The sequence below is a fragment of the Perca fluviatilis genome, chromosome 9 (genome assembly GCF_010015445.1).
Source record: "Perca fluviatilis chromosome 9, GENO_Pfluv_1.0, whole genome shotgun sequence".
NCBI lineage: Eukaryota > Metazoa > Chordata > Actinopteri > Perciformes > Percidae > Perca > Perca fluviatilis.
The window spans coordinates 25,084,821-25,109,633 of NC_053120.1; the positions used below are offsets into that span (position 1 = coordinate 25,084,821).

Here is a 24,813-nt window from a genome sequence, read left to right on the forward strand (position 1 = left end):
TTATAATTAGCAGCAGTCTTGTAAATGTGATGAGAATTTTTATTTCTTTTTTTTTTTTTTCTGTGAACATTACGCATTATAAACATCTGTCCTATGTTGCCTTTATTTGCTGATATTTTTTTATTTCAAATTGAGGAAAGATTGCTTGTTAATATAATTTTACAATAACTTAACTACCTGTGTGGGTTGTTTTTATTTCGCCTGAATTCATTCATATCACATTAGATTTAAGAGTAACTAGAATGTGCTACTGAAGCTATGGACGTTACAAGCAAGGTTTAATGAATGCTTAAGTTACACACACACACGCACATACATACACACATACATACACATATATATATATATATATATATATATATATATATATATATATATATATATATATATATATATATATATATATATATATATATTGTATATATATATATATATATATATATATATATATATATATATATATATATATACACACACACACACACACATATATAAAAAAATATTTTTTAACTGATGCATGAAAATAATGAGAATGATGTTTTGCAGTGTAAAAGACCTGGCAGCACACAATAGCTCATTGTTGTGGCAGGTGTGGGAAAAATACTGGTGTAAAAGTGTAATTGTCCAACAGTCAGCAGCTAATGTTACATTCACATCTCCTCTCCTGGTAAATGCGTCAGTACTTACCAGCCTGTAGCATGCAGGATGCACTGGCACCACCAGATCACTGGTCTCCTCACTTACATGTATTTGTGCCTGCAGTGGGGTCCTCATCACAGATATCAGATGTCTATGAGTTATGAATAGTTCCATACGAAGAGGTAGACATTTCAGATTGTATAATTTAGTATCCAAGGGGTAAAACTATCCAACATTTGCTGTAGTCCATCGCCACAAAAACGAGAGGAAATCCTGGACCGTGGGGGAGACTTAGTGACGGGGAAACACTCTGCAGCTTGGGCTGACCTGCTGTGACTTAAGAAAGGACGAGGGACACAGTTGTATGCACCAGTGGTTCCCAACCTGGGGAACGGGGACCACTCCAGCTGGTTGCTAGATAAGTCTGATGTGTCGCGAAACGATTAAAATGAAGTAAAGGTTCTACTACATACATTTTTATTATTTTTTGGCGTGAAAGATTGCATAGTTTTACCTGAATTCCTAGTGCCCCATAGACATCTACAGTATGTTATGCAGGTGGGAAACTCTGGTATACACTACCTTGTGAACTGTTGTCAGATTATGTAAGATTTTTCTTTACCTGCTTATTTACCATAACTGGGGGTCTCCTTCGTGGGATGTTCCTCACTGTACATTGATTGGATGACAACAAATCTCTATAGGTGGTATATTGACAGTCTATTATCAAGACTGTAGGGCCTTGAAACCGCCAATTGGACCTGCAGGCATAGCAATATCTGCAAACGGTGTTATAGGATAGTGTTTGGATGCATGCATGGCATCCAGCAGGTGCAACTGGGATCGGGTCGGGGTCCTTCAAGGTACAGGACAGAGCCATGGAGTTGTCTGGGTAAGGTGGCCTTAAACTCCCTGTTATCCATTCTCTGAATCAAAATTGGACTTTAAAGGTCCAGTGTGTAACGTGTTTAGTTGTTCATTATCAAAATCTGTGTTGCCCGTTCACAAACTTGTCCTTTTTCATGAATATTTACCACCACCATCAATTCCAAGTATTCCTCTTGGCTTGAAATTTTACATTTGCATTCGCATGAACTGGGGTAGACGCTCCATATTCATGCGCCATCTTGAAATACGTTAGCCGGTAAGGGACATACAGGACATACTGCTCCGCCTTTCGCGTTTTCGCTGTCACATGATAAACTCACAGGTGCTGCTAATGCTGCTAATGGGTATCGTAGCTTCCCGGCAAGTTTGAAGAAGGAAACATGGAGGATGCAGGAACAGGAGTCTTCTTCGCCCAGAAAAATAAAAAGGATATTTAAAAGAGGAAGAAACCGGCTTTTTGAAGCGTGAAGGCTACCGTAGCTGTAATACGTACTTTGAACTGCGTGGCGCGAGAGAGTGGATTGCGATATATGATCTCAACGCTAGATGGTAGAAATTTCTACACATTGGACCTTTAAATGTTCCGAATCTGACCTGCATGCTAAATGCAAACAACCATACTCACCTTTCTGCTCTCGCCCCTGGCTGTCCCTCGCTGAGGAAGGGAGTTTGCTATCTGGATTTGTCCATGAGTAAGTCAGACGGAGTTAGTGTAGTAAGAATATGTATCTCAAAAAATGTATTGCTCAAATGACAGTATTAAAGAGATGTGACAAATGGAATTTACCACCTAAAAGGAAAGAAATTTCAAGGTATGAGAATTTTACCTTTACAAATGTATACCTGGTCGGTAACCTTAGGCACAAGTGGTGAGTCACCCAACAACCCACTAGCACCTAGCCATTGCCGAGTGGGTTGCCAGGTTGTGTCTAAATCTCATGGCGTGACTGTGAATGGTTACTGTGGGGGATCTGTGGGGGTTCATTTAAAAGCTGTCTGTTTTTTGTTTAGTCAAGATCTATTCATCTCCACCTGCTGGACGAGGCCGTGGGATACAGCTGAAAGGTTGGGAACTGCTAAGTAGCTGAACCTTGAATTTAGAGTTATAAAAACTTCACATCTATTGTTGTGATTCTGAATTTTTGTGGGTTCCTTGGAACTTGTTATTCTCCTTGTGCTGCTTTTTTTTTTTTGTCTTTGGTCATCATGTCTAGATTTTTAGTCTTAACAGGACAACCAGTCTAAAAGGTAAAAATAGGCCCTTCATGCAGCACTTGTACTCTGTAAAGCCCTTCGAAAAGCTTCATTGTACTATGAAAGGTCCTCCACTCTTCTTAGATGATTCATCTGTTCCCTAAAAGTTGGTCGTTCGAGATAATAACATCAGAATCAAGGTTTTTGCAAATCAGTAGTAAAGATATTAAAAACAAATAAAAGAAAGTAAATTTCAAGACTCGTAAAGTGCAGCTTAAGCCAGCTGAGGTTATTACATTGAAGGAAGTAAATATGTTTTTTGTAGGCCAATTGATTTGGAAAATGATACAAATTCAGCCAGATGGGTCACCGCAGTGTTTAGGAGCCAAAAACAACAACAACAAAATGTTTTTCATATCTGTTGCTCTTCTGTTGGGAGTAAAAATGGCTTCACGTTGCCCTCTGGTGGGCTTCAAAGGACCCTCCTGTTTTGTAGAGACCTCTGGCCTAGACACAATTATTTACACTCCCTTTAAGCAACCGAACACACTGCTCAAGCTGGCTTTGGTTTTACGTGAATCTTAACAAAGGTCCATGGTTGGAAGGGTCTGACAGTGTTCTGGATTCTGTCTAACAATAGGAAGTAAGGCTGAGCTGCTGCTGGCTGCTCTCCACAGGATGTGGCCTGGCTGGGCTCGATCCAAACCTGCTCTCTCCAACTTTAGAGCCAAACAGTTAAGTTAAGGTTGTGAACGCTGTAGCGATACAAAACTACTTTGTTGTTGTACTGTGTGTATGTATATATATATATATATATATACAGTACAGGCCAAAAGTTTGGACACACCTTCTCATTCAATGCGTTTCCTTTTTATTTTCATGACTATTTACATTGTAGATTCTCACTGAAGGCATCAAAACTATGAATGAACACATATGGAATTGTGTACTTAACAAAAAAGTGTGAAATAACTGAAAACATGTCTTTATATTTTATATTCTTGTGAAAACCATTTCTGGTGACTACCTCATGAAGCTCATTGAGAGAACACCAAGAGTTTGCAGAGTTATCAAAAAAAGCAAAGGGTGGCTACTTTGAAGAATCTTAAATATAAGACATGTTTTCAGTTATTTCACACTTTTTTCTTAAGTACATAACATAACATAACATAATTCCACGTGTTCATTCATAGTTTTGATGCTTTCAGTGAGAATCTACAATGTAAATAGTCATGAAAATAAAGAAACACATTGAATGAGAAGGTGTGTCCAAACTATATACTATATATATATATATAGCCACCATTCCAATAGTTTGGACACATTGAAACAGATACATCTTTTTTATTTGGTTGTTTGCTGTAACAGTTGTGATTAATGGCCCATGTCCTCTTGTTTGTTGTGTTTGTCCCGAGGGACAATAAAGATCTGATCTGATACAGCAGGGTTTACTTTTGGGGGGGTGGGGCTTTTTTTATGGCCTTTATTGAATAGGACAGCTGAAGACAGGACATTGGGCGAGATAGGGGGATGACATGCAACAAAGGGCTGCTGGTCAGAATCAAACCCCGGCCGCTGCGGTAAGTCGTGCACCCCAGCAGGGATACTTTTACAGTCACTTTTACACTAAACAGACATGTCAAAGCCCACACTACCACTGATGCTGCTCTTTTATTGCGTGCACAAATATTTCAGGAGAAAATATTAAAATGTACCCAAATATATGAGCAGCTAAATAATGTAGTGTTGGTGTTAAGAAGAGGAGGCAAAAGCTATAACAAAGACAAGAGGAAAGCCAATTAAACTAATTATAAAAAAAAAAAATAACATTTGGGTGTCTAATTATTCTTACCTTGAGGGGAATTCAAATATTTGACAGATGCATCTTTATTTATTTATTTATTTTCCATTATCAAATTAGCTGCTCTTTCACCACTTACACAGACATAAAAAACTAAGACTTTGAAAAGCCTTAACACTCATATATGATCAAATTGTTACATAACACTATAGAAGAATTCAAATATGAGAGGCAGTTAGTTTTGTAGTGAAACTGGCATTTTATATCTAACTTTAGACACAGCGGAACCAAAATCAATAGATGTGCAAAGATTAGACAGTTAGGTATTAACTCATATCAGGGCCTTAATGCCACACACAACCCCCATGTACGTGTGTGTGTGTGTGTGTGTGCACTTGATTTGTTGAACTTGGCATGACCCACCTACAGTACAGTGGGTTTACTATTTATCACATCCAGACAAGACAGCAAACAACAGCCACATTGTCATGTGGTGTCAAACTGCTGTGTACGTCAACATTAAAGACCTGCAGCCATCATCTTAACAGGAACATGATGTAAAAATGAAAACCTCTGGAGCTTTGCAGGCTATCTTGTTTAGTCTTAATGGGTTGGGTTGGGAGAAGATGAGTCACAGAGACTCAGAGAAGAGACAATACAACTCCAGATGTGTTTGAAACAATGGCTTACAGTTCTGATGCTTTTTATTTTAGCAAGTCCCTGTGAGAGCAATAACTTCGATCCTCAACGTTAATGAAAACGGACCAAAAAATGTGATTGATGTTGGTTTGCATCAGAACACGGGCTATGGCAACATTCAAAGTGATAATTTGGTAACCAGTGTGATGATAAAACAAACTAAGTGACTAGATGAAGTGCAACACACTTCAGGTCACATGTTGCATATAAATTGGGAACTTTAAGCCAGAGTCTTTCCAGGTTATTCTTTATTATACCACAATGCAACATTCAAAAGAAATACTTTTTTTTTTTTTGTGATATAAGAACATTCAAAGGAAATGCAGATGGTTATTATACATTGAATGTGTCTAATCACAAATGCTCCTACATAATTCAGAGAAGGTCTTCCTTTGAGTAAGCCATCAAATTACAGTTACCAGAGGTTTGCACTGTAATCATCATATAAAAAGCAGTCTTCTGTGAATCACCTTGGAGCAATCAGCCAATTTTATTTGTCACATCGTCATATAAGATACAACTCCAGTGAAATCAGTTTAAAGGCGCCGTTTCGGAATACGGGAAGTGTGCATTTCACCTTGGATTGAGCATTGATACTTTCACAGTATTTATATAGCACCTTTGGAATTGGAATTAAGAAAACTTAGGGGACAGCTACTGTGCACCATGTGATACTTCAAACTGGACTGGACTGGACTGCCTGGACTGTCTCTCTGTGTCTCACTTTATCTGGCTACAGAAGCCAACGGTTTAAACTGCAGCCGTCATTAAGAAACACTGAGAGGCAAGTTCAAGCTTAGAGACTGACAGCTTTTGAGTACAGGAGAGCCTGGAAGCAATTATTAGTGCAAGTTTAGAGGTGTCATAATATTTCTACTAGTGCAATGGTTGATGCCAGAGAGCAGATTTAGAACTACATGTAGATGTGGCAGTGAATTGATTTGAGTCTTGAAAAAAAATAAAAATAAAAGATTTAACAAATGGTGTTAAATCAGTCATATATGTTGGTTATGATGCTGACAAGCCCATCCCATGCTGAATAAAGAGACACACACCTACATATACAGTACACCAGACTGGTTGGATGGCAAAGACATGTCTTGACTTGAATCAACCTTATTTTATCTTCTCTAGTAACCAACGCACCTCCATAGGATGGTAGCCTATAGGCCCCATGCCCCCCTAGAGAACACAAAGAGAGGAACGTTAGTGACACTTAATAATGTCTAATTCTACATTTCTGGCATGGCTAACATGGGCCTGGCTCCATGCCAAGAATTTGAGAGTTGCATCTCCTCATGCGATAGCGTGAGTGCAGATAACGTTGGAACCTTTACACCCACAATGCTGGTTATATATATATATATATATATATATATATATATATATATATATATATATATATATATAACTGTAGGGTGAAATAAAATGTCCCTGGAAACTCTTCAATCACAAAATAAAAGTACAGGAATATGTCTTAGTGACAGTGGTGCACAGATCTCACCTTGTAGAGAACTTTCCCAGCCTGCAGCACATAAAGCCTCTCAGGCAGAGCACCATACTTTATGGCAGAGACATTATTCATTTCATCCACAACCACGGGACACTGGGGCTCCTTTTGAACCAAGATCTGTGCTGCAGACAGCCTGTCCTCCAGGCTCCGGTGCTGGTTGATGTCAAAGTTGTTGGTAAAGGCCCAACCGTCTGAGACAGACATAAAGAATGTGAAACTTATTTTGTTTTTTTTGGTTAACTCAAAGACTCAACATTTATTTTTTTTATTTTAAATATATTTAAATCATATTTAAATTTTAAATATGATCACATAAATCAAAAGAAGACTTGACATTAAAGCGTGTATTGTATTACCTCATCATCTTAAGTGATGTAATCATGCAATAATTACAATTATGTATTTAAAAACCCTCCACAGCAGGTTATTATTTATTTATTTTTTCATCAAGATGTAGACCGAAGTGGTAATGGCCAATAGACTATTCTGTACTTTCAAGGGTAAGTAAAACCACTTCTAAGTCTCCCAGAAAAGTACTTATCAATAAAAGTTTGCCTGCCTTTCCACTTAGCCTACAGATTGTGGATGCATGGTTTCTCCTCCACCAATACATTTTATGGTGATAAGGACTTTACCTTTCTCTCACCTGTTGAATGTGCCTCGGCGATGTAGATCACAAGAAAGTCAGCTACATCGCTGAAGTCCTTGACGAGTTGCTTGAACTCCTCAAGTTTGTACATAAACGGGGGTCAGGTGCAACTTCCAAAACTCAACACCAGCGGCCTGGTGTCTGCAAAAAAATACAACAGCTCAACAGAAGCACACACAGAGAGAGAGAGAGAGAGAGAGAGAGAGAGAGAGAGAGAGAGAGAGAGAATCTCATCACGCACCTTTCAAGTACTTGAAGACGCTTGCGTTCTTTCCCTCCATGTTGACCACAGGTGTGTCCGGAGCGTCTCCTCCCAAAAACGCCTCCTGTCCGAGAGACAACCACATGTGGTGAGAGACGGTTTTAAAGAAGCTGACAGAGCCAAACGTCTGACCCCAATCTTCATACTTGAAGTTGGGATTCTGAGTCATGGTGGTCTTTTCACCCATTTTGAGGAGTATCTTCTTGGTGAGACTTGGTGAAATATATTGCATAATCAAGATGATGAGATTGATTCCTATCATATAGCAAAACATGCATGTTGTCGACAAATAGACCATCAGTCTTTGCAAAAACATGTTTGCTCCTTGATGGTGAACTCCCGTTTTCACAGCGCCTCAGTCATCTGATTGTTGAAACATGTCGGTTGCCGCCCACTCGGCTAACGTTGGATAAAAGCTGCCTTCAAGGCCCCTTTTGAGAGCTCGTACTTTGTAGATCGCAAGTAAACACGGATCCTTTGTGATGCATATAGGCCTACATTGATGTTGACGTTTCCATCTTACCAGACCTCCCAAAGGCTACTGTTGGAAACGATGGCACTTCAGAGGTCTTCCTTTAGGACGCTTTGTCCGAAGCAGAGAAAAGGAAAAAAAATGGCATTTGATTTCCATGAACATGGTTTGCTATTTTGCTGGCTAGAGGTGGATTCACGTTAAATTTGTGACACCCGTACGTGTACATAACTTTCTAGGGTTTCCCTACACAAACCTTAGGGGCTTTAAGGTCATATTTCGTGATCTCACAGATGTTTTCAGCATTTCAATCCAATTTTTTGGTAACACTTTACAATAAGGTACACAAAAATGTTGGTAGTTACTGAGGAACGAATGAGGAACTAATGAGGAACAAATGGTTAGTTAATGATTGACTCATCCATTTAACAGACTGGTAGCTAGCCTACTGTTAAATGAATGAGTAACGAATGGTTATCGTTACTCATTCATGTAACACTACTGTTTACCAGTAAATAATCATTAGTGCTTGAATCAGTCAATCAGTAACTAATCATTAGCTAACCATTCGTTAGCCTACTCATTCATTCAACAGTAGCCTAACTAATCATTAGTCCTTGAATCACAGCCAGTCAGTAAAGTCATTAACAAACCATTCATTCCTCAGTAACTAGGCTACCTACATTTTTGTGTACCTTATTGTAAAGTGTTACCAATTTTTTAAAAGTAGATGGCTGATTGACAGCTTCCCAAAAGTGAAGCTAAAACATTTCGATCGCCCCCTGGTGGAAGGCTGCAGTAAACGTCATAAACCCCGCCCCCCTCCATGTTAGAGGATGGGACACGTTATTATTATCAAAGGCAGTTATATAGTTATAGAGAATCTTTGTTATTAAACTAAAAAATGAAAAAAATAAAATAAAAAAATAAAATAAAAGCCAAATACATTTTTCCCAAAGATTGTTTCTGTCAAATTAGGTAGTTCTCATCACACTGATGTTTGTTCAAGTGTTTATTTTTCTGATAGGAAACCGGATGAAACGTCATGATTGACAGCTGTGACTTGCGATTTGTCGGGCGTGTAGGCGATGGGCGGGACTTCGATAGATGGTCTGAATTCACTACTCTGAAGTTAACGTTCAGCCCTCCGCTAGTCTAGTTTACTGCTGTACTCTAATGCATAACTGCACTTAATGTTAGTATTGAAACAAAAATCTGGCACATCCCATGACTGTGAATGTATGAAAAGTATGGGTATTTAAATTAAGATTAATAAGATTTGGGTCTGGTGGCACACCTTGTTCACCATAGCTATCCAGTGATGGATGTGTCTTGCTTGCTGAATCATTTTTATTCTCAGAAACAATTGTGACCATTGGGGCGATCTAGCTGGTTCCCAAAGTGGGGGCCGGGTACCCCCAGGGGTCCTTGAGGGGGTTCCAGGGGGTCTGAAGCAAAAAGGGGAATCAAATATTCACTATAATTGCAGCCATATGACACAATGACAGAATATAGGACTATTTTGGTCATGGGTTTCATACATAATCTGTAATAAAACATCTAAAAGCAAAAAAAAATCCTATCAGATGGGGGTCCGTGGTTAAATTTGTGTCAGTTTGGGGGTCCATGTTTGGGAGCCACTGATCTAAAAGACCATGAAACTCATGCACTCAGTTCCCACATTTATTGTGCGTTCAGAAAAAAAGAAAAGCTTTTTTTTCAATGGTTAAAGCTGTTCTAAATGATTCACTTTTGTACCCCTCTCTCCTTGACTTTCCTCCCTTCCTTTCCTTGCCACCGGATAACTGCCCCAGCTCGCCATTGGTTTATGTTATTAACATATGTGTATTCAAATGTGTGCACTGTACTTGATTGGTATTTGTTCACTCTAATGCAGAGAGTGGGAGAAACTATGATGATCAATCTGCCGATGTTCCTTAAATTGCCCAAGTTGCCAACTACCACCAGGTAGGTGAAGTAGAGGAGATGTAACATGCAGGCAATCTTCAGTCACAGCTATTTAATCACTTGAAAGTATAAGATGTGGATTCTGTACATTTGTTCTAGTTTTTGGCTCTATGTGAAAAATAGACAAAATATGTAATTGCATGTAACAGTGTGTGCACTAGGTTTATGGAAAAGGCTATGATTTCTAAAACTACAGGCCTGTATGTGGCAGTCACAGTGTTATATTTCAAGATTTATCAAAGCATACAATAACAATTAAACAATAGTTTACTTCAGCCTATTCCACAAAAGTGTTGATGTCAAAGTCCCAAGATTAAATTGAACCAGACTCAGTTTGGGGCATTTTGTTTTGGAAATGACATCAGTAGGCCTATCTAAACAGCGGAATGGAGAGGAATACAGTCAATAAGATATGTTTCATGTGGTTTCCAAACTTCTTTACTGAAAATAAAACAGCATGACAAAGAGTTACAGTTACAGTGAATGAACAGCTAGGTGCATACATGCTCAAAAGAACACATTATATCCATTGCTTAAACCAGCAATAGACGTAAGTGCTTTATCTCTCTCTTTCTCTCTTTATCCTGCTGTCGTCCGCGTTCATCCACGTGGATTCATATTTCCAACAGCACGCAAAGGCAGCATCACATTGCCGTCCTGCATTTCCGCGTTTTTAAAGCCCAAACCAATTGCACAGACAGAACCATTTGGCGCAACGCAACACCTCTAACAGAACATTTATATAATTATATTTATATTTATATCATAAACTTTAACTCTGCCTTTTTTCCACCTACCCGCTTGTATTTTGCACTCTAATAACCATATGTTTGATGTTACTGACGGTGTCAACTCTGACCTTCAGGATTTTTCTTACTACGGAAAGGCCACTTGGTGACGCTGTAGAATAGCATTTCCCACATAAACACTGTTCTAGATAAGGCAGCTCTCTCAACACGGAGTTTATCACAGGAAATTAGCCTACAATGTAACGCGTAGCCTATGGACGTTGGCGAGACCTGGCAGATAACTCTATTTAATTCTTTATTTTTAAGTAAGTTACATTTTAAAGCCATATTCCAAAGATATCCGGTAATCGTTTGGATATTTTTTTTAGCAGTCAGTCAGACGTAATGAACCATGATCCAGAGAATAATTTAAAAATAACTCATAAATCATGCAGTTGTGAAATAATATTAGGTAGGCCTAGCTCAACAAAACAACAGCATGCTGAACACAGTGCCCCTCGGTGTGTGAATTATAATAGTTCCGTTCATATTTTCTTTCACGTTTTTAGGAAAAATGTTACATTTGGAAACAACATTAACTGCTATAGGCCTATGAATTCACATCCCAGTTTTCTTAAGTAGGCTAGGCCTAACGTTACCTGTGCGCAGTTGTCATCTGTCTCTCTAGCCTAAATTGATTAAAGTAGGATAATTATATAAAAGTCCAAAAAGTGATGTGCTTTACATCGGGATAATTCTGAATTTCAGCAAAATTTCAGTGGTATTTTCGATTAGGCCTATAGCCTACATGTTTTGAAACGAAGCAGAGCAATCATGGCTGATATGATTTGATCATAACGCACCGCGGGCGTAGCCTACTGCACCAAAGCTTGGAGAACAGCGTTGTTGAATGATCTGGTTAACTTTATTATTATTTTTACATCAAACGTTGAAGACTGGCTTTGTTCTGTGCGACATCCGACGTTATCTGTCACATATTGTGGAGATTGTTTTGTATATGTCTGAAGGTGCTAAAAACGTTGAAGACGAGCGGTAGGCTACATGCCAGGTATCAGCATACGCGCATGCTGTAGCTCGCCAACTCCACATCCGAGCTCGCCAACAGCAGTCTTGATCCATCTTATCCTCCCACAGAAACACGGACACAGTCTTCATTGGTGCTTCTGAATCCCGGGTGCCAATCAGAGAGAGAGAGAGAGAGAGAGAGAGAGAGAGAGAGAGAGAGAGACAGAGAGGCAGTGAGACGCATGGGATGCTGATGACTGATCCTCACTGAGATGATGCTATCGATCAGGCTTGCGGATGCTCTCCACTTCACTTTGAAAAACATGCTGATGTGCGCAATTCGACTTTTTTTCTGTTCCTCATCGGCTAATTGAATAAGGTAGGTGTTGCCAAATCCCTAAAGTTTAATCGTTTTGTTCGATGTGTTGATTCTATGTTGAAGTGAATGCATCGCACGCGGGGAAACAGCCCGTCTTGGCGTTGATGCAGTTCGCAGTGATTTAGTCATTTTTCTTTTCGCGTGCGCAGGTAATGTGAGCAGCAGAGCCGCACACTGCATGGGAAAGCCGAGTCATCGATGCAGAACCCCTCAGCGCTGTTCGGGATGGTCAGCCACTGTCAGACCCCCACTTTTACAGACTTCACCGGCTTGTCGCTCTCCGTGTACGGCAGCAAGGCGGACATCTGTACGCGGCGGGCCGGGAGCGCTGGTTTTGGATCGCAGATTTGCCGGACTTCCCATGACACCCTGAGTCAAATGAACTGCGCCAGCCCAAAGAGTCTCGGCGCATCCGAAGAAAAGGCGCATCTGGCAGCCAAAGCTCCGCGCTCGTGCCTCTCTCTTCCACCCGTGCAAGGTAGGCTTCCCCAGTCCCAAATGTGAGCACGAGCCCACACGTCTTTAACTGATGCCGTTGAGGTGTTTGGGGGGGTTATAAAGTTGATCGAGTGATTTCTGAACACAATGGATACATTGGAGTAATGCAGGAATTACTATTCTCTCCTTAAAACAAACTACAAGGTAAACAATAACAAATTCAGTCAAACAGCAGCTGTGTCAGTCTTGCCAATTTGACCAATTAGCAGTTTCTAGGTTATTTGAGATAAAAAGCCATCATCCGAAGTAATGTTGCTTCCATATGGCTCTTCAAGAGCATCCTTTGAAGCAGCTGTGCTGTGTATTTGTGTGTTGAGAGCCCTGTTTGCAGTTGTGGATTAGGTCTGTTAATTAAATCCAGAGCTCACTTGGATCCTCGGCCAATTCATAAATAACACCAGAATCAAAGTCTCTGTTGCACACGAAGACCATGTGAAGTGATGTACAGTATGTGGAGTAGATGCCAAACAAGTGTGCATTTCCTAAGGATGTTAACGAGGCATGCAGCGTTTAGCTCACCTGATTAGTGTGAAGTGGGCTCATTTAGTTAAATATGGAAAACTTGGCAACTTGAATTTTTCACAGTTTAAAACAATATTTAAAGAATAATTAATTAAAAAAATATATATTTTTCTTGTTTTCTGTCAAATTTAGAAAAATAGAACAATATTAATCCTGAATGTGATTAACTGTAAATGCTCAAATGGCTCACAATTCATATTTGAATTAGTGCCATCCAAAAAAGAAAAAGAAAAAAAAGAAAATAGAATAAACTTTGACTTGGCGCTCATCATTGTAAGCGAAAAAACTTTAAAACAATTACACAGATGAAATAAGCACTGTCATACAGATAGCATCCAGAGTGGAAACTGGGCTTTGCGTCTCTGTATGAGCCTGCTCCATCCTGTTTAGACAGAGTGTTGTTGTGAGAGGGCGGAGGTAATTACAGCCCCATCCTAAATTATGATTAGACGGAACAGACTTTTATATTAGCAATCATCCTTGCAGCTAGAAGAGGATCAGCAGATTTGATTATTGTTTCTTCTTGCTAAACACAAACCATATGTCTGCCGAATGCGTCTCAGCATTTATGAGTTCTCTTGGAGCACAGTTGTGCCCTCAGCCCTCCATCCCCAGCATCCCGAACCAGAATGAATCGTCTCATTGTCTTTGCAACGCTTTTGAACTCGCTTCCCGTAAATTGTGGGAATGCAAGATGTGTTATGCGTTTGTGGATTATGTTGAGCAGATTAACATTGAAGTGGACACATCTCTGTTTGTTTGGTTCTGACTGTGAGGCAGTTGAGTGACATTTTAATAGTTTCAATATCTTGTGGGTTCATGAATTAAAATAGTTTTCCGCCTTCTTTTCAAAGTGCTAAAAAAAAAGCAATCCAATATCTACTTCCTGAATCACATACTGATTCAACTACACATCCAAACATATTCCACATTCATGATTTGGCAGTAATACATTTTCACATTATATTTGACTGTACTATTTCAGTAATGAAAAGTTTTATTCAGGTGAACTTGTACTCCTAACGTTGCTATCTATATGAATATGCGCTGTATTGTAGACATTTTGTGTTTCATAGTTACTTATGGTAAGCATGGAGTATGAAAGCGATCTCAGTACTCATCAGTCTTTTGTATCATGCCTCATTTCAGGCTGATCGTATTACATACTCCCATTTGGGGACAGAGCTGGAATTTAAACTGCATTCTCAACCATTACTTTAGATTTATACTGAAAGGAATCTTTGAACAAACACAGACTGTAATGTTTATCCTGATGGAAGTGAGACACTGGAGGAAAAACTTACCTCAGACGGGAGATTTCTGACCTTTAACTGTGCACCCTGTGATTGCAAAATCTGAACAATTACTCAGTAATAAAGGTGATAAAATAGAGTGCACTGCTGATGTTTCATCGAATCCTGTAGGGTTTTTCTGGGAGGTACTCTGAGACATTTGCATTCAGTGCTCCTCCGTTGATTTCCTAATTACTCACAAAAATGCGAATCTACGCTGTTTGTTAATTCTTCATGTCAGTTTGCGTGCATCCACGTGTGTTTACAAGTGTCTAATTGATAAAGAGCGTGAAAGATTGACAGTGAGTGAGAAAGCTTGCGTGTTAACGAAGGAAAGAGTTACAAAGCTGAAGTGCCGTTGTGTGAGTAGACTTTTTACAGGCTTGGATTCGATTTTTATGGGCCAGGTATCCTGAAATGAAAAAAAATAACTCAACATTTAGTCCAAACTTGCTGTGTCTGTTCAACCTCGCCGTGTTGCCAGCAGAAATCCAAAGACTATTTTTCATAATTTTTCTTTACGTCAAAGTGTGAATGAAGCACAAATCGCAGTGACTTATGCCACACCTGGTGCGTAGGTCCAGAAACCAAGTGTATTGCTCTTCATGAGTGGAACAGCGGCTGATCATCATCCTTACACTACGAGTCCACTGTGCTATAAATATTAACGGCCACCAGCAATGAAAATATTTAGCTTGCAAAGAAAAACACTTGACCCCTCTTGAAAAAGAATATCAGGTTTGAATGGTGTGTGTACTCTAGCATCATTCGATACCTTACTAAAGTTTCTCCTGGCCCAGGACGACGCTGCAGAGTGTGTGAGCTTATTTGAGGAAAATGTTTGAGTTAGAGGAGTGTGCTGGAGTCCCAAACTCCCTCTCTCAGATAAATGCAGAGGTCTGTCTGTTGATTCAGCCTGCGAAGAGATGAGTAATGGATATTTGGATTGAATTATTGTCTATTACTATTTCTTGTCGTCTTTTGCCAACACACATCACCGTGACATGTTTATTATAAAACTGTACATACAGTATTTATACATGCAGTATGCACACCTGTATGCAAGCACACAACCCCACCAGCATCCATCGCTAATGCATACAGACACTGTGCCAGCATATGCTGAACACACACACACACACACACACACTAAGCACGCACTAAGCACACATGCTACACATTGACATACTCACACACACACACACACACACACACACACACACACACACACACACAAAAAAAAACACAAACACACACACACACACACATGTGTATACACACACACTTTTTTGAGGTGAAGTGACATTGGCACCAATGTTGCATTTCCTCAAAATGACTTAGTTTCCTGTGTTTTCCCCAGCAGCATTTGTAGACGTCAGACTGCGGGGCGATAATCTGACTGTTATGAGAAACAACCGACCATTACAGCCCCGCTTCGAGCCTCCGCTGTGTCAAACACTTAATGACAGCTTACCAGTAGCTTGTGAATAGTTTTGGTTGTGTGTTCACAGAGAAACACATTAAGGGCTTTCGGTGAAGTCACTTATTCTAATCAAACTATGTGGTTTGTTTATTATTTTTCTTTATGGAAGGAGGAGTTGGCATTCATGTTCTCTATTTTCTCTGTGGGACTGATTTCGTCATTACTTTGAAAGCAAAATGTTCTCTTCATAACAAATTTGGATATAGAAAAGTAATTGATAATAGAAATGTTCCAAAAATATACTTATCATTCATCATCAAAGTACTCAAAAAATATGGCGCTCAGCCTAACCTACAAGGGAACTGGTGTTCACATTTAAAGTATCCAGTGTGTTCCATTGCCTTCTTTGGGTTGTTGTTTAGAGACTTTCATCTATGGTAAATCTTGAGATTTGTGTCACATCAAATCTTTCTACAGCTATAATTCTGGGAAAATGTTTGCTTCAGCTGTTTCAAATTTCTTAAATTACCTTGGACTTCAGGCTTATAATTGCTTTAAGTCGGCTTTGATGTATGCACAGATCGTATTATTATTTCTTCATCTTGGATCTCAGTATTTTTTGGGGGGTTTTGAATTGTGAGCCAGTTGTCATTTGTGACACTGTTATACCCGTTTTGCTGAATCAAGGGGTATGACCGTAGTCTGTGTCAATGATTCAAGAGTTTGTTAAGTGGTGGTTGAATAGTAGTAGTGCTTTGTCAACTTGTTGCTTAATGCCTAAAAGACCAAAGAGATGGTACTAGATCCTAAATCTTTAGAAAATGTATTCCTGATGGATGGATGGATTGCCAGGGGGCAAGTGATTGAGCAGGTGATGCAGTGCAAATATTTCGGTGTGAATTTTGACCACAGTTTAGATTAGGGGCACTGTGGCTGTCACTCAGTGTGTATGTATGTGTGTGTGTGTGTGTGTGTGTGTGTGTGTGTGTGTGTGTGTGTGTGTGTGTGTGTGTGTGTGTGTGTGTGTGTGTGTGTGTGTGTGTGTGTGTGTTGGGTGGAACCCATGCCCAAACCAAATATTTTCTTCTTTCTTAAAATTTTGCATTATTGTATTTATTTTTTGGGGCTTTTCCCTTTATTAAGTAGCAACAGTGGATAGAAATGAATGGGGGAGAGAGATGGGGGACGACACGCAGCAAAGGGCAGCAGGTCAGATTCAAACCTGCGCCGCTGCAGGCCTCAGCCTACATGGGGCGAATGCTCTTACTCGGTGAGCTAGAGGCCGCCCCGTTATTGTATTTTTAATTATACTCTAGCAAAGCCAAAAATCAATGATGGCCGATATCCAAATCCTCCGAGACGCAAGCATTCTAAAATGTCGGTTTTGTGCCACTTTCACATTTTAATTTGTCCCTAAAAATTTCCATTATAACATTATACCCATTCCTTTCTTAAAAAAAATTAATTCTTGCTGAATTGTAAGTAAGACACTGAATCCCTGCTACCTCACCGGATCTTTTCTCTGGAAAAGAGAATAAGTCAACTTGAGCATCAAAATATCCGTTTATTAAGTTCAGTTGGAGTCTGACAGAGTAACTGAGGATCTCCACATTACTGTTGGTCAGTGTGCCAAGAGGTTGTAGCAGCGATGGAAGGTTATAGCAGCTATTCCTCCCAGATGTTGTGAAAGACTGATCAACCCTCCGAGGAAACATTTTGCTGTCACTGTTGCTAAAAGAGATATGACCTTCGATTGAACTCGTGGTTCACTTAGTTTCACGGCCAAGGTTAACTGAGAATTTTTGTTTTTTTTTACCAGATTGCGCAGAGGTTACATATGGTACATCTTTATGTATTACGTGTCAGTTTACACCCAGTGATATTTTACATAATATAATTTGAATAGAATTTGTCAACAGGAACTAACAAACAACCAACCACACATCGGCTCTTTCTGCATTTGAAAAAATGCCTTCTAAATACATGGAAAAAAATTTTAAATTTATAAAAAAAAAAATAAAAAAAAAAAAAGTATTTTTTTTTATTTTCTCACCAGTCAGTACATTCCCATGATCCAAAGAGAGCGCCTCAGCCCACGTCTTTTGCGTCCTGTATGAGCTCAGCGGTGAGTTATGGGCAAATGCAAGGGTGTTGCAGCGTGTAATGTTTGCAGCATGTTCCATTGATTCATAAAGTGGAGGCCCGGTGATGATTCGGCAGCGGTATTCCCGTAAACCTCTGTCTGGCTGAGATGCTGAGGAGGGAATGCTGGGTAATGGAATGAGAGTGCTTCCTGAGTCACACAGCCACTAGAGAGGGAGAGTGAGAGAACACCCCTGGTCTGGCATCTGCTTGGCTGAATCACCTCAATCAAACTTGGCCGGGAATACACATGACGTGTGTGGAAACGGGAGATAAGTGGCAGAGGAAGAGACGAGTGTTGCATCACCTTGACTGAAGTTGGATTCAAAGAGAGAGAAGGAGATTTATGGGAGTTTGTGACCGTTTCTGCCCAAGAGTCTTCTGAGTAGTCCTCTAGTTGCAAAATGACCATGTGCATGTATCAACCCACAAACAGACGGACACAAAGCATACATTTTTAGTTCTCTGCTGTCCTTTTCCTTCTCCATAGCCTGTCGGTCAGGTCAAATGTTCTCATTCTTATGTGACCAGTGTGGTATGACTATTGCATCTCACTGTAACCAAAGGAATTCTGACTTTCATTCTGCCAATGAATCCAACCAGTCACACAGCAAAAATATGATCTGGTTCGAGTAAGTGTCGAAATATCACTGGAATACCAGAAGAAAATGTGCTCTGGGCCTCAGTTTAATCAAGAAAAAGCTGCAGAGTTGGCTCAGATATGGCATCATAAAAATGTATTTTTAGTCTAAACCTTGCCTTGAGAAGTACTCACAACGTTTCACACACCACACTTTTGCTGATGAGGGGAAAAAAGCTGCCAGCTTATTGTGAATCAGACCAGATTTGTTTTACCTTTTTAACTATTTGTAGCACGTATAAAGAGACTTTTCTCGGATTCCTTTTGCCTGGACAGACATGCCACGGCTGACCACATGTCTATAGAGTCTGTATTACTCATGCATTTTCAGACGGCAGCGACTCCTCTCGCAGACCTCTCCGTGTATGACTTAGCACACGGGTGGGTTTTTGATTTACATCTCGGCTGTGCCACTTGCTGTTCTTGGCTCGACGCTGCTGTGTTTCATCAAAGAAAAATCCGCTCCCCTCTGACTGTGGCAGTTAAGGCGGCCGTCCGCCGCTGCGCTGCCTCTGCCAGAGCTGACTGGGCCCTCGCAGCTGTCAGCTGGAGAGAGAGACAGAAAGAGAGAGAGATGGCAGGAGAGAGATGTGGCCATTAGGATCAGGGCTTCAATGACCTCCCTAAACAAGCTGCAAGAACACAGATTGTTTGTGTGTGAAAGGGCAGTTTTGGACGTCTGAGTCAATCATGAGGAAGCTCCCATTTAATCTTTTTCACCAGAGAGTCTCCTACTACTCTATCAGCAGTTTATCTCATTTTAACTGTGATCAAGATGTGAGTAACATACACAATGCGTAATAGCTGGTAAGTGCGCATCACAGCTCTGGAATCCTCTGGAAAGGAGATCACCTTTTGAAATGGCCACAGCAACAGTTTCAAATGCTCGAAAACCTGTTTAAGTAGTGTGTGAAATGGCCTTCACACACAGGCTGGTCATGTTGGTGATTAATGCGCCAGCCAATCAAACATTGGCTTCAACTGAGTGGTCAAAAACAAACGGGCAAACATGATGCGAGCCGAGGCTGTTTTAATGCCTTCATTAGAGCCAAGGAGAAAGCAGCCAAAAAGCTTGAGTTTTATCCTCTCTTGTTCTCCCTCTGTCGCTGCCAGGAAGCTGCCATGGGGCAGTGCCCAGTCAGCTCACTGCACCATTGGCTGGCGCTGCCCCAGAGGACTATGAAAGACATTATAAAGTCTAATAGTGCAGTTTATATACTTTATTAGTGCTTGTTAATAGAAGCCCAGCATTCTGGAAGAATTACTTATTCTCTAGTTAGTCCTGTGCAATGCAGTCCAGCCCCTGCACTGTATTAACTTACTTAGCAGGACTAATAAGCGCACAAAGGAAAGACGGAATAAAGGTTGCTTAGAGAAAAAGAAGTACTCTTGCTTGTCAGTGAATAATGTGGGTCGACATCAGTCACAAACCCAGAGCGTCACAACTTGCACATGATTTGGACATAGGTATTATGTGTGCATTATGTCATGGCAGATATAGATCTGTACACGTTATTGTCCTAGATAGAGAGCCAATTTTCATCACACAGAGATGATATATTTTAAAGCACTGGCAAGCGAATCTCCGAGTTTATATTCAATTTATAATAGTTTATGTATTCCTTGAAGTCAGGACCTTGCCGAGAGTGATATCATGCTATTCATCCAATGGCAAATCTGGACAGTACGGTGCTGCATGACGAGAGGAAGTAGAACATTTTGGAAAGTGAGACTGATGCCCTGTTCAGGTTAACACTTGTAAGTCCAAGTTGCAGGGAGCTGGGAGCCTCGCCAGGCCGACTCTGGATGTTAATAAAGTTAAGAGGCTCTTTGCCAGCACTGTGATCTGTAACGCTTAGGGATATTTTTACAGACTTTTTACAGACAATTATATTTGAAAGGGAAGGCTGGTTTTCAGTGAGCTAGTATCAGAGCAAGGAGATAAAGTATGTGATAAGAAGATGCAATTTCCCATGTTGTGATTCTGTGGAGTGAGTTTTTTTTCACTGTGTGGGAATATTTTCTGAATGAGAACACCCCATGTTGTACTCAAACAGCAAACAAGACATCAACCCTTTGAACACTGCAATAGAAATGGTGCGCCAATGCCTACATTGTTATTTTTGTTTATTGTGATGTCATTTATTGGAGTCACCTAGAGCTGCTTGATTATGGAAAAAAATATAATCACGATAATTTAACACGATTACTCGTTGACTTCTGGAAAGATGTAATTATTGAACTTAAAAAACAGTGGGAAAAGTTAAATAAATCAACAGTAAAGAAAACACATACAACTGTGAAATTTGCCTCAATACTTGTCCTATTTAAACTTTATTTTTTCATTCAGAACACAAGAGAAAATAAGAGTTTACTTGCAAACCGTAATGAGCTAAATAATTGTTTTTCTCGATTATTCTGTTTTTGTGATCATTGGGAGCCAAAATCATAATCACGATTAAATTTCGATTAATTGCACAGCCCTAGAGTCATCTTTAAACTTGAAAGCCAAAAGCCTTACCTTTCTGCCGCAAAAAGAATGAGAGCTGTAGCTGCCTGAGGGGCGATTTGACAACATTTGTAAAGGGGAGAGTGAGCATTGTTGATTCATATTCCCTGGCCATTTCCTCAGCTAATCCAAGGATTGTCTGTTTATTCTGTCTGTCACATGTCAGGTGTCTTTGTTTAATCATATTTGACAGACCGGTTACCAAACAGTGGGTTGAAGGAACCTAAGATGACTTTGGCTTGTAGTTGCTGTACTGATGTTGCTGCCTACCAGAGATGTTTGCTCGATTTCACCATCTGGAACTAAAAACCACAGCTCACAGATGAGCCGGTTGCTCTGTCCAGACGTTACCACTGGAAACAGTAGACACATCTGTAATCTTCTGGATCCTGTAGTATCTGTCTGCTTTATATTCTCTACATGAAATTGCATTTGAGAGAAAGCTGTGCAGTTTTCATTCTGTTGGCAGTGTTTTCCTGTAATCCTAAATGAGGAAACGATTCTCCTGTAAGCAGTTTTGTTGGCTACATTTCACTTGAAGGTATCTACATAAAAGTGACATGACACTGTCATGAACGTGTCATAAATATTATAAACAAGTCATAAACGTTTATGACATTAAGCTTCTGTGAGTAAGTCATTCGTTTGTTGTCATGACAAGTTAGGGTTAGGGTTAGAGTTACGGTTAGGGTCCATGTGTCATGACAGTGTCATGTCACTCTTATATAGATACCTTCAAGTAAAGTCTTGTAGCCAGGATTAAATGTACGACCCCTTTTCTTCATATGGTTCGTATGGGCTGAGCAAGTGTGTTAAATGGATCCATATTACACTGAGTAATAGCCTCAGTATGCACTCTTCATTAACATGCTTAACATTCCCCCCAAGACCCAGAAGTCAGCTTCTATAATACACTGCTTAACACAAACATCATGTTGGACACTTAGGATCTCTTATGGGGCTCGTTGTTGGCAGTTTTATGAGTGAGCAGATTTGGACAGTGTGTGTGTGTGTGTGTGTGTGTGTGTGTGTGTGTGTGTGTGTGTGTGTGTGTGTGTGTGTGTGTGTGTCTGTGTGTGTGTGTGTGTGTGTGTGCGCAATGTTTTGGTCAAAGTGGAGGACAAAATAGACATGTTCATGAACTCTGAACATGGAAACCTTGAAAATATAAGATACACACACGTTTTGCCAGCTAATTAGAGCAGAGATCCAACAGAAAAGTCCAGTGAAGAGGTTAATACAATGTTATTGTTTTTAGCTGTTTTGGCTTGAGGACGAAATCTGTTGCAACACTGGTCAGCCACTTGATGCATGTTTCCAAAACAGGACATGCAACTTTGTTTTTGAAAGTAAGAAATCTCAATACTTGGCAAAGTAAATGCTGACCCCCTGATATTTTTTTTCGACTGAATCGATCACCAGTGAGATATTATGGTCATTTAATGCTTTGAGACATATTTCATATCTGTGTGTGTTTGTGCATCAGTGCACACGTACAATACGTGATTAGGTATTTGTGCGCTTGTATACATGTAGATGTCTGTTTTTATCAATTCATAAGAAAGGTTTGCTTTGGATCGCCACCCGATGGACCTTCCAAACCTTGATTTCTGTAATATTTAATAAAGATGGTGGTGAGGTTATGTTAAGCCAAATGTGAACCAGTGCGTAGCTGTCCTAGCTGGCTTGAAATGTACAGCTGTTTCCCCCTCAACGTTTAACCTTTACAAGGAAGCCAAAACCCATCAAGAGGAGCTTCACTTACCTTAAAACTGATACGCTGAAATTCTTGGATCCACACAGACAAGACACATGGTTCACACGGCTTTGGTAACTAATAAACCTTCCTGTAGCAGAAAACGTCTTTTATATATCACCAGGAGTTTTTGACAAGAATATTTGGGATGAGTACCTGGCTTCCTCCCCAGTATGTCCTCAGCGAAGCTGAGTCACAGATGTAGCGGACAGATTGAGGGACTGAAGAAAGGAGAGGAAAGCATAATTTCTCTCCTTTCTGTCTATCTAACTCTTGCCCTTAAAAAGTCAGCTCACAGCACAATACCGATAAAAAGCCTAATCAGGCACTTTCAGCTCGTATCGACAGTGATCTAAAAGGCATGTGTTTGAAAGTTGAAATGAATTAGGCAGAGCCGTGACAGCCAGGTGCTGAGCACTTGGCCCAGCACACTGGAGCCTCAGCCAATTGGAAAATGCTTTTAGAATTTATCTGCACCCTTCTCCCTTGACAAATTATTTTATTGTTCCCACACAGTTGGTTTTCATTTAGTGTTTTGGCTAATGATAGGCTGAGAGCATGTGGGCTATTGTTATTCCTTTGTTCAGCACAGATACTTCATATATAATAGTACACTCTCATGCAATAGAAACATGACACACAGAAGGTGGACAAATGTACACATATGGTACGCAGAATCGGGAACTTTAGTATATAGGGTAAGATGGACAATCTTGATACGCTTATTACTTTGTTTATGCTGTACATGGCTCTGTGGCATGATGACCTTAGTGACTGTCTGTCAAATGGGGGGGAATGCTGCTTCCTGAAGAAACAACTTCTGCACAACCTCCCCTCAGCGAACCTTAAACTCAGCTCCAAAACCCTTAATCACATTATTCAGTGTGTCTCATGTACCCGGACTAGTAGATATGCTGTGTGAGAGCTGCAGATGGGAAAGATAGGGTGAAACTCGCCTCACGTCCGAGCCTTGCACTCTGCTTGACCTGAGCTCAGTACATCAGGACTAGGCCGCTAATCTTTAACAAATGCTGGGAGTCTCCATGACCGGGCCCTCGCTGAGATGGCTTAGTCAAAACAGCCCTACTGCTCCTGAACACAACCTCGGCCTCTTACTTAAGTCAAACACTGATTAACTAACAAATACCTGCTGCTTGTTCCACAACATTACACAGCCCTGTGCGTTCTGCAGTGCTCCATAGAGTTTGACAGCGTGCTTGCTGTCCTGTAGAGGAACACACAGGCCTACTGTGTTACAGGCCTTTCAGGGTTTTTTTGGTAAAACGATGCAGGGCATTTTTGTGGTCTGAGTTGAAAAAGAAATGTATAAATAAAGGTGTAGCATTGTAAAAACCTGTGGTATTTTCCATAATGGGATACGAATAAAGCAACAACAACAAAATACTAATGTACAACACATTGACATGTTTTCTTTTCTCCCTGTAAGCATGTGTTACACTCAAACTGTGCTTTACATTTACTGTGAAAATAAATCACCAAAATTGGCAAGTAACAATTCACACTGACAACCATAAGCCAAACAGCCAAGATTTTGACAGTCTGGTTTGAATGTAATCATTTTTCGATTTAGATCTCTGGGTTTGCAACAAAGTTGCATCATCACAGCGTCTCCTGCCAACTAACTTGATGGGTAAAAGCAATAACAAATATTTTTACCAGAAGATACAGGTGATGAAACATAACCTTTTGGTCCAGTTTCAAATTTCATTGATGATCACCCCAACCCCTCTCACTTCCCATGTTTCCCTTTTGGTTTAACTGCTAAGCACATTGCCACTTTCACTTGATCACA

General features: G+C 40.2%; 2 protein-coding genes across 3 annotated transcripts in view; one reads left to right on the forward strand and one right to left on the reverse strand.

Annotated features, from left to right (window-relative positions):
* Positions 1-5,451: 5,451 nt before the first annotated feature.
* Positions 5,452-8,043, reverse strand: dio1 (iodothyronine deiodinase 1). Its single transcript, XM_039812526.1, has 4 exons — positions 7,625-8,043; positions 7,381-7,524; positions 6,726-6,925; positions 5,452-6,403 (listed from the first exon to the last, which is right to left on the reverse strand). Exons 1-4 carry the CDS (start codon positions 7,959-7,961, stop codon positions 6,338-6,340), a joined length of 747 nt encoding a protein of 248 aa, XP_039668460.1. The 5' UTR covers positions 7,962-8,043; the 3' UTR covers positions 5,452-6,337.
* Positions 8,044-12,017: 3,974 nt separating this feature from the next.
* The window catches only part of LOC120565286 (zinc finger protein GLIS1), an 81,916-nt gene continuing 69,120 nt past the window's right edge, over positions 12,018-24,813 (forward strand). Inside the window, exons 1-2 of one of the 2 annotated variants that reach the window (XM_039810945.1) lie at positions 12,018-12,218; positions 12,368-12,696. In XM_039810945.1, the coding sequence (XP_039666879.1) occupies positions 12,417-12,696 (280 nt within the window). In that variant the 5' untranslated portion in view covers positions 12,018-12,218; positions 12,368-12,416. The remainder of the gene's footprint in view (positions 12,219-12,367; positions 12,697-24,813) is intronic. The other variant, XM_039810944.1, reaches the window with a different exon arrangement.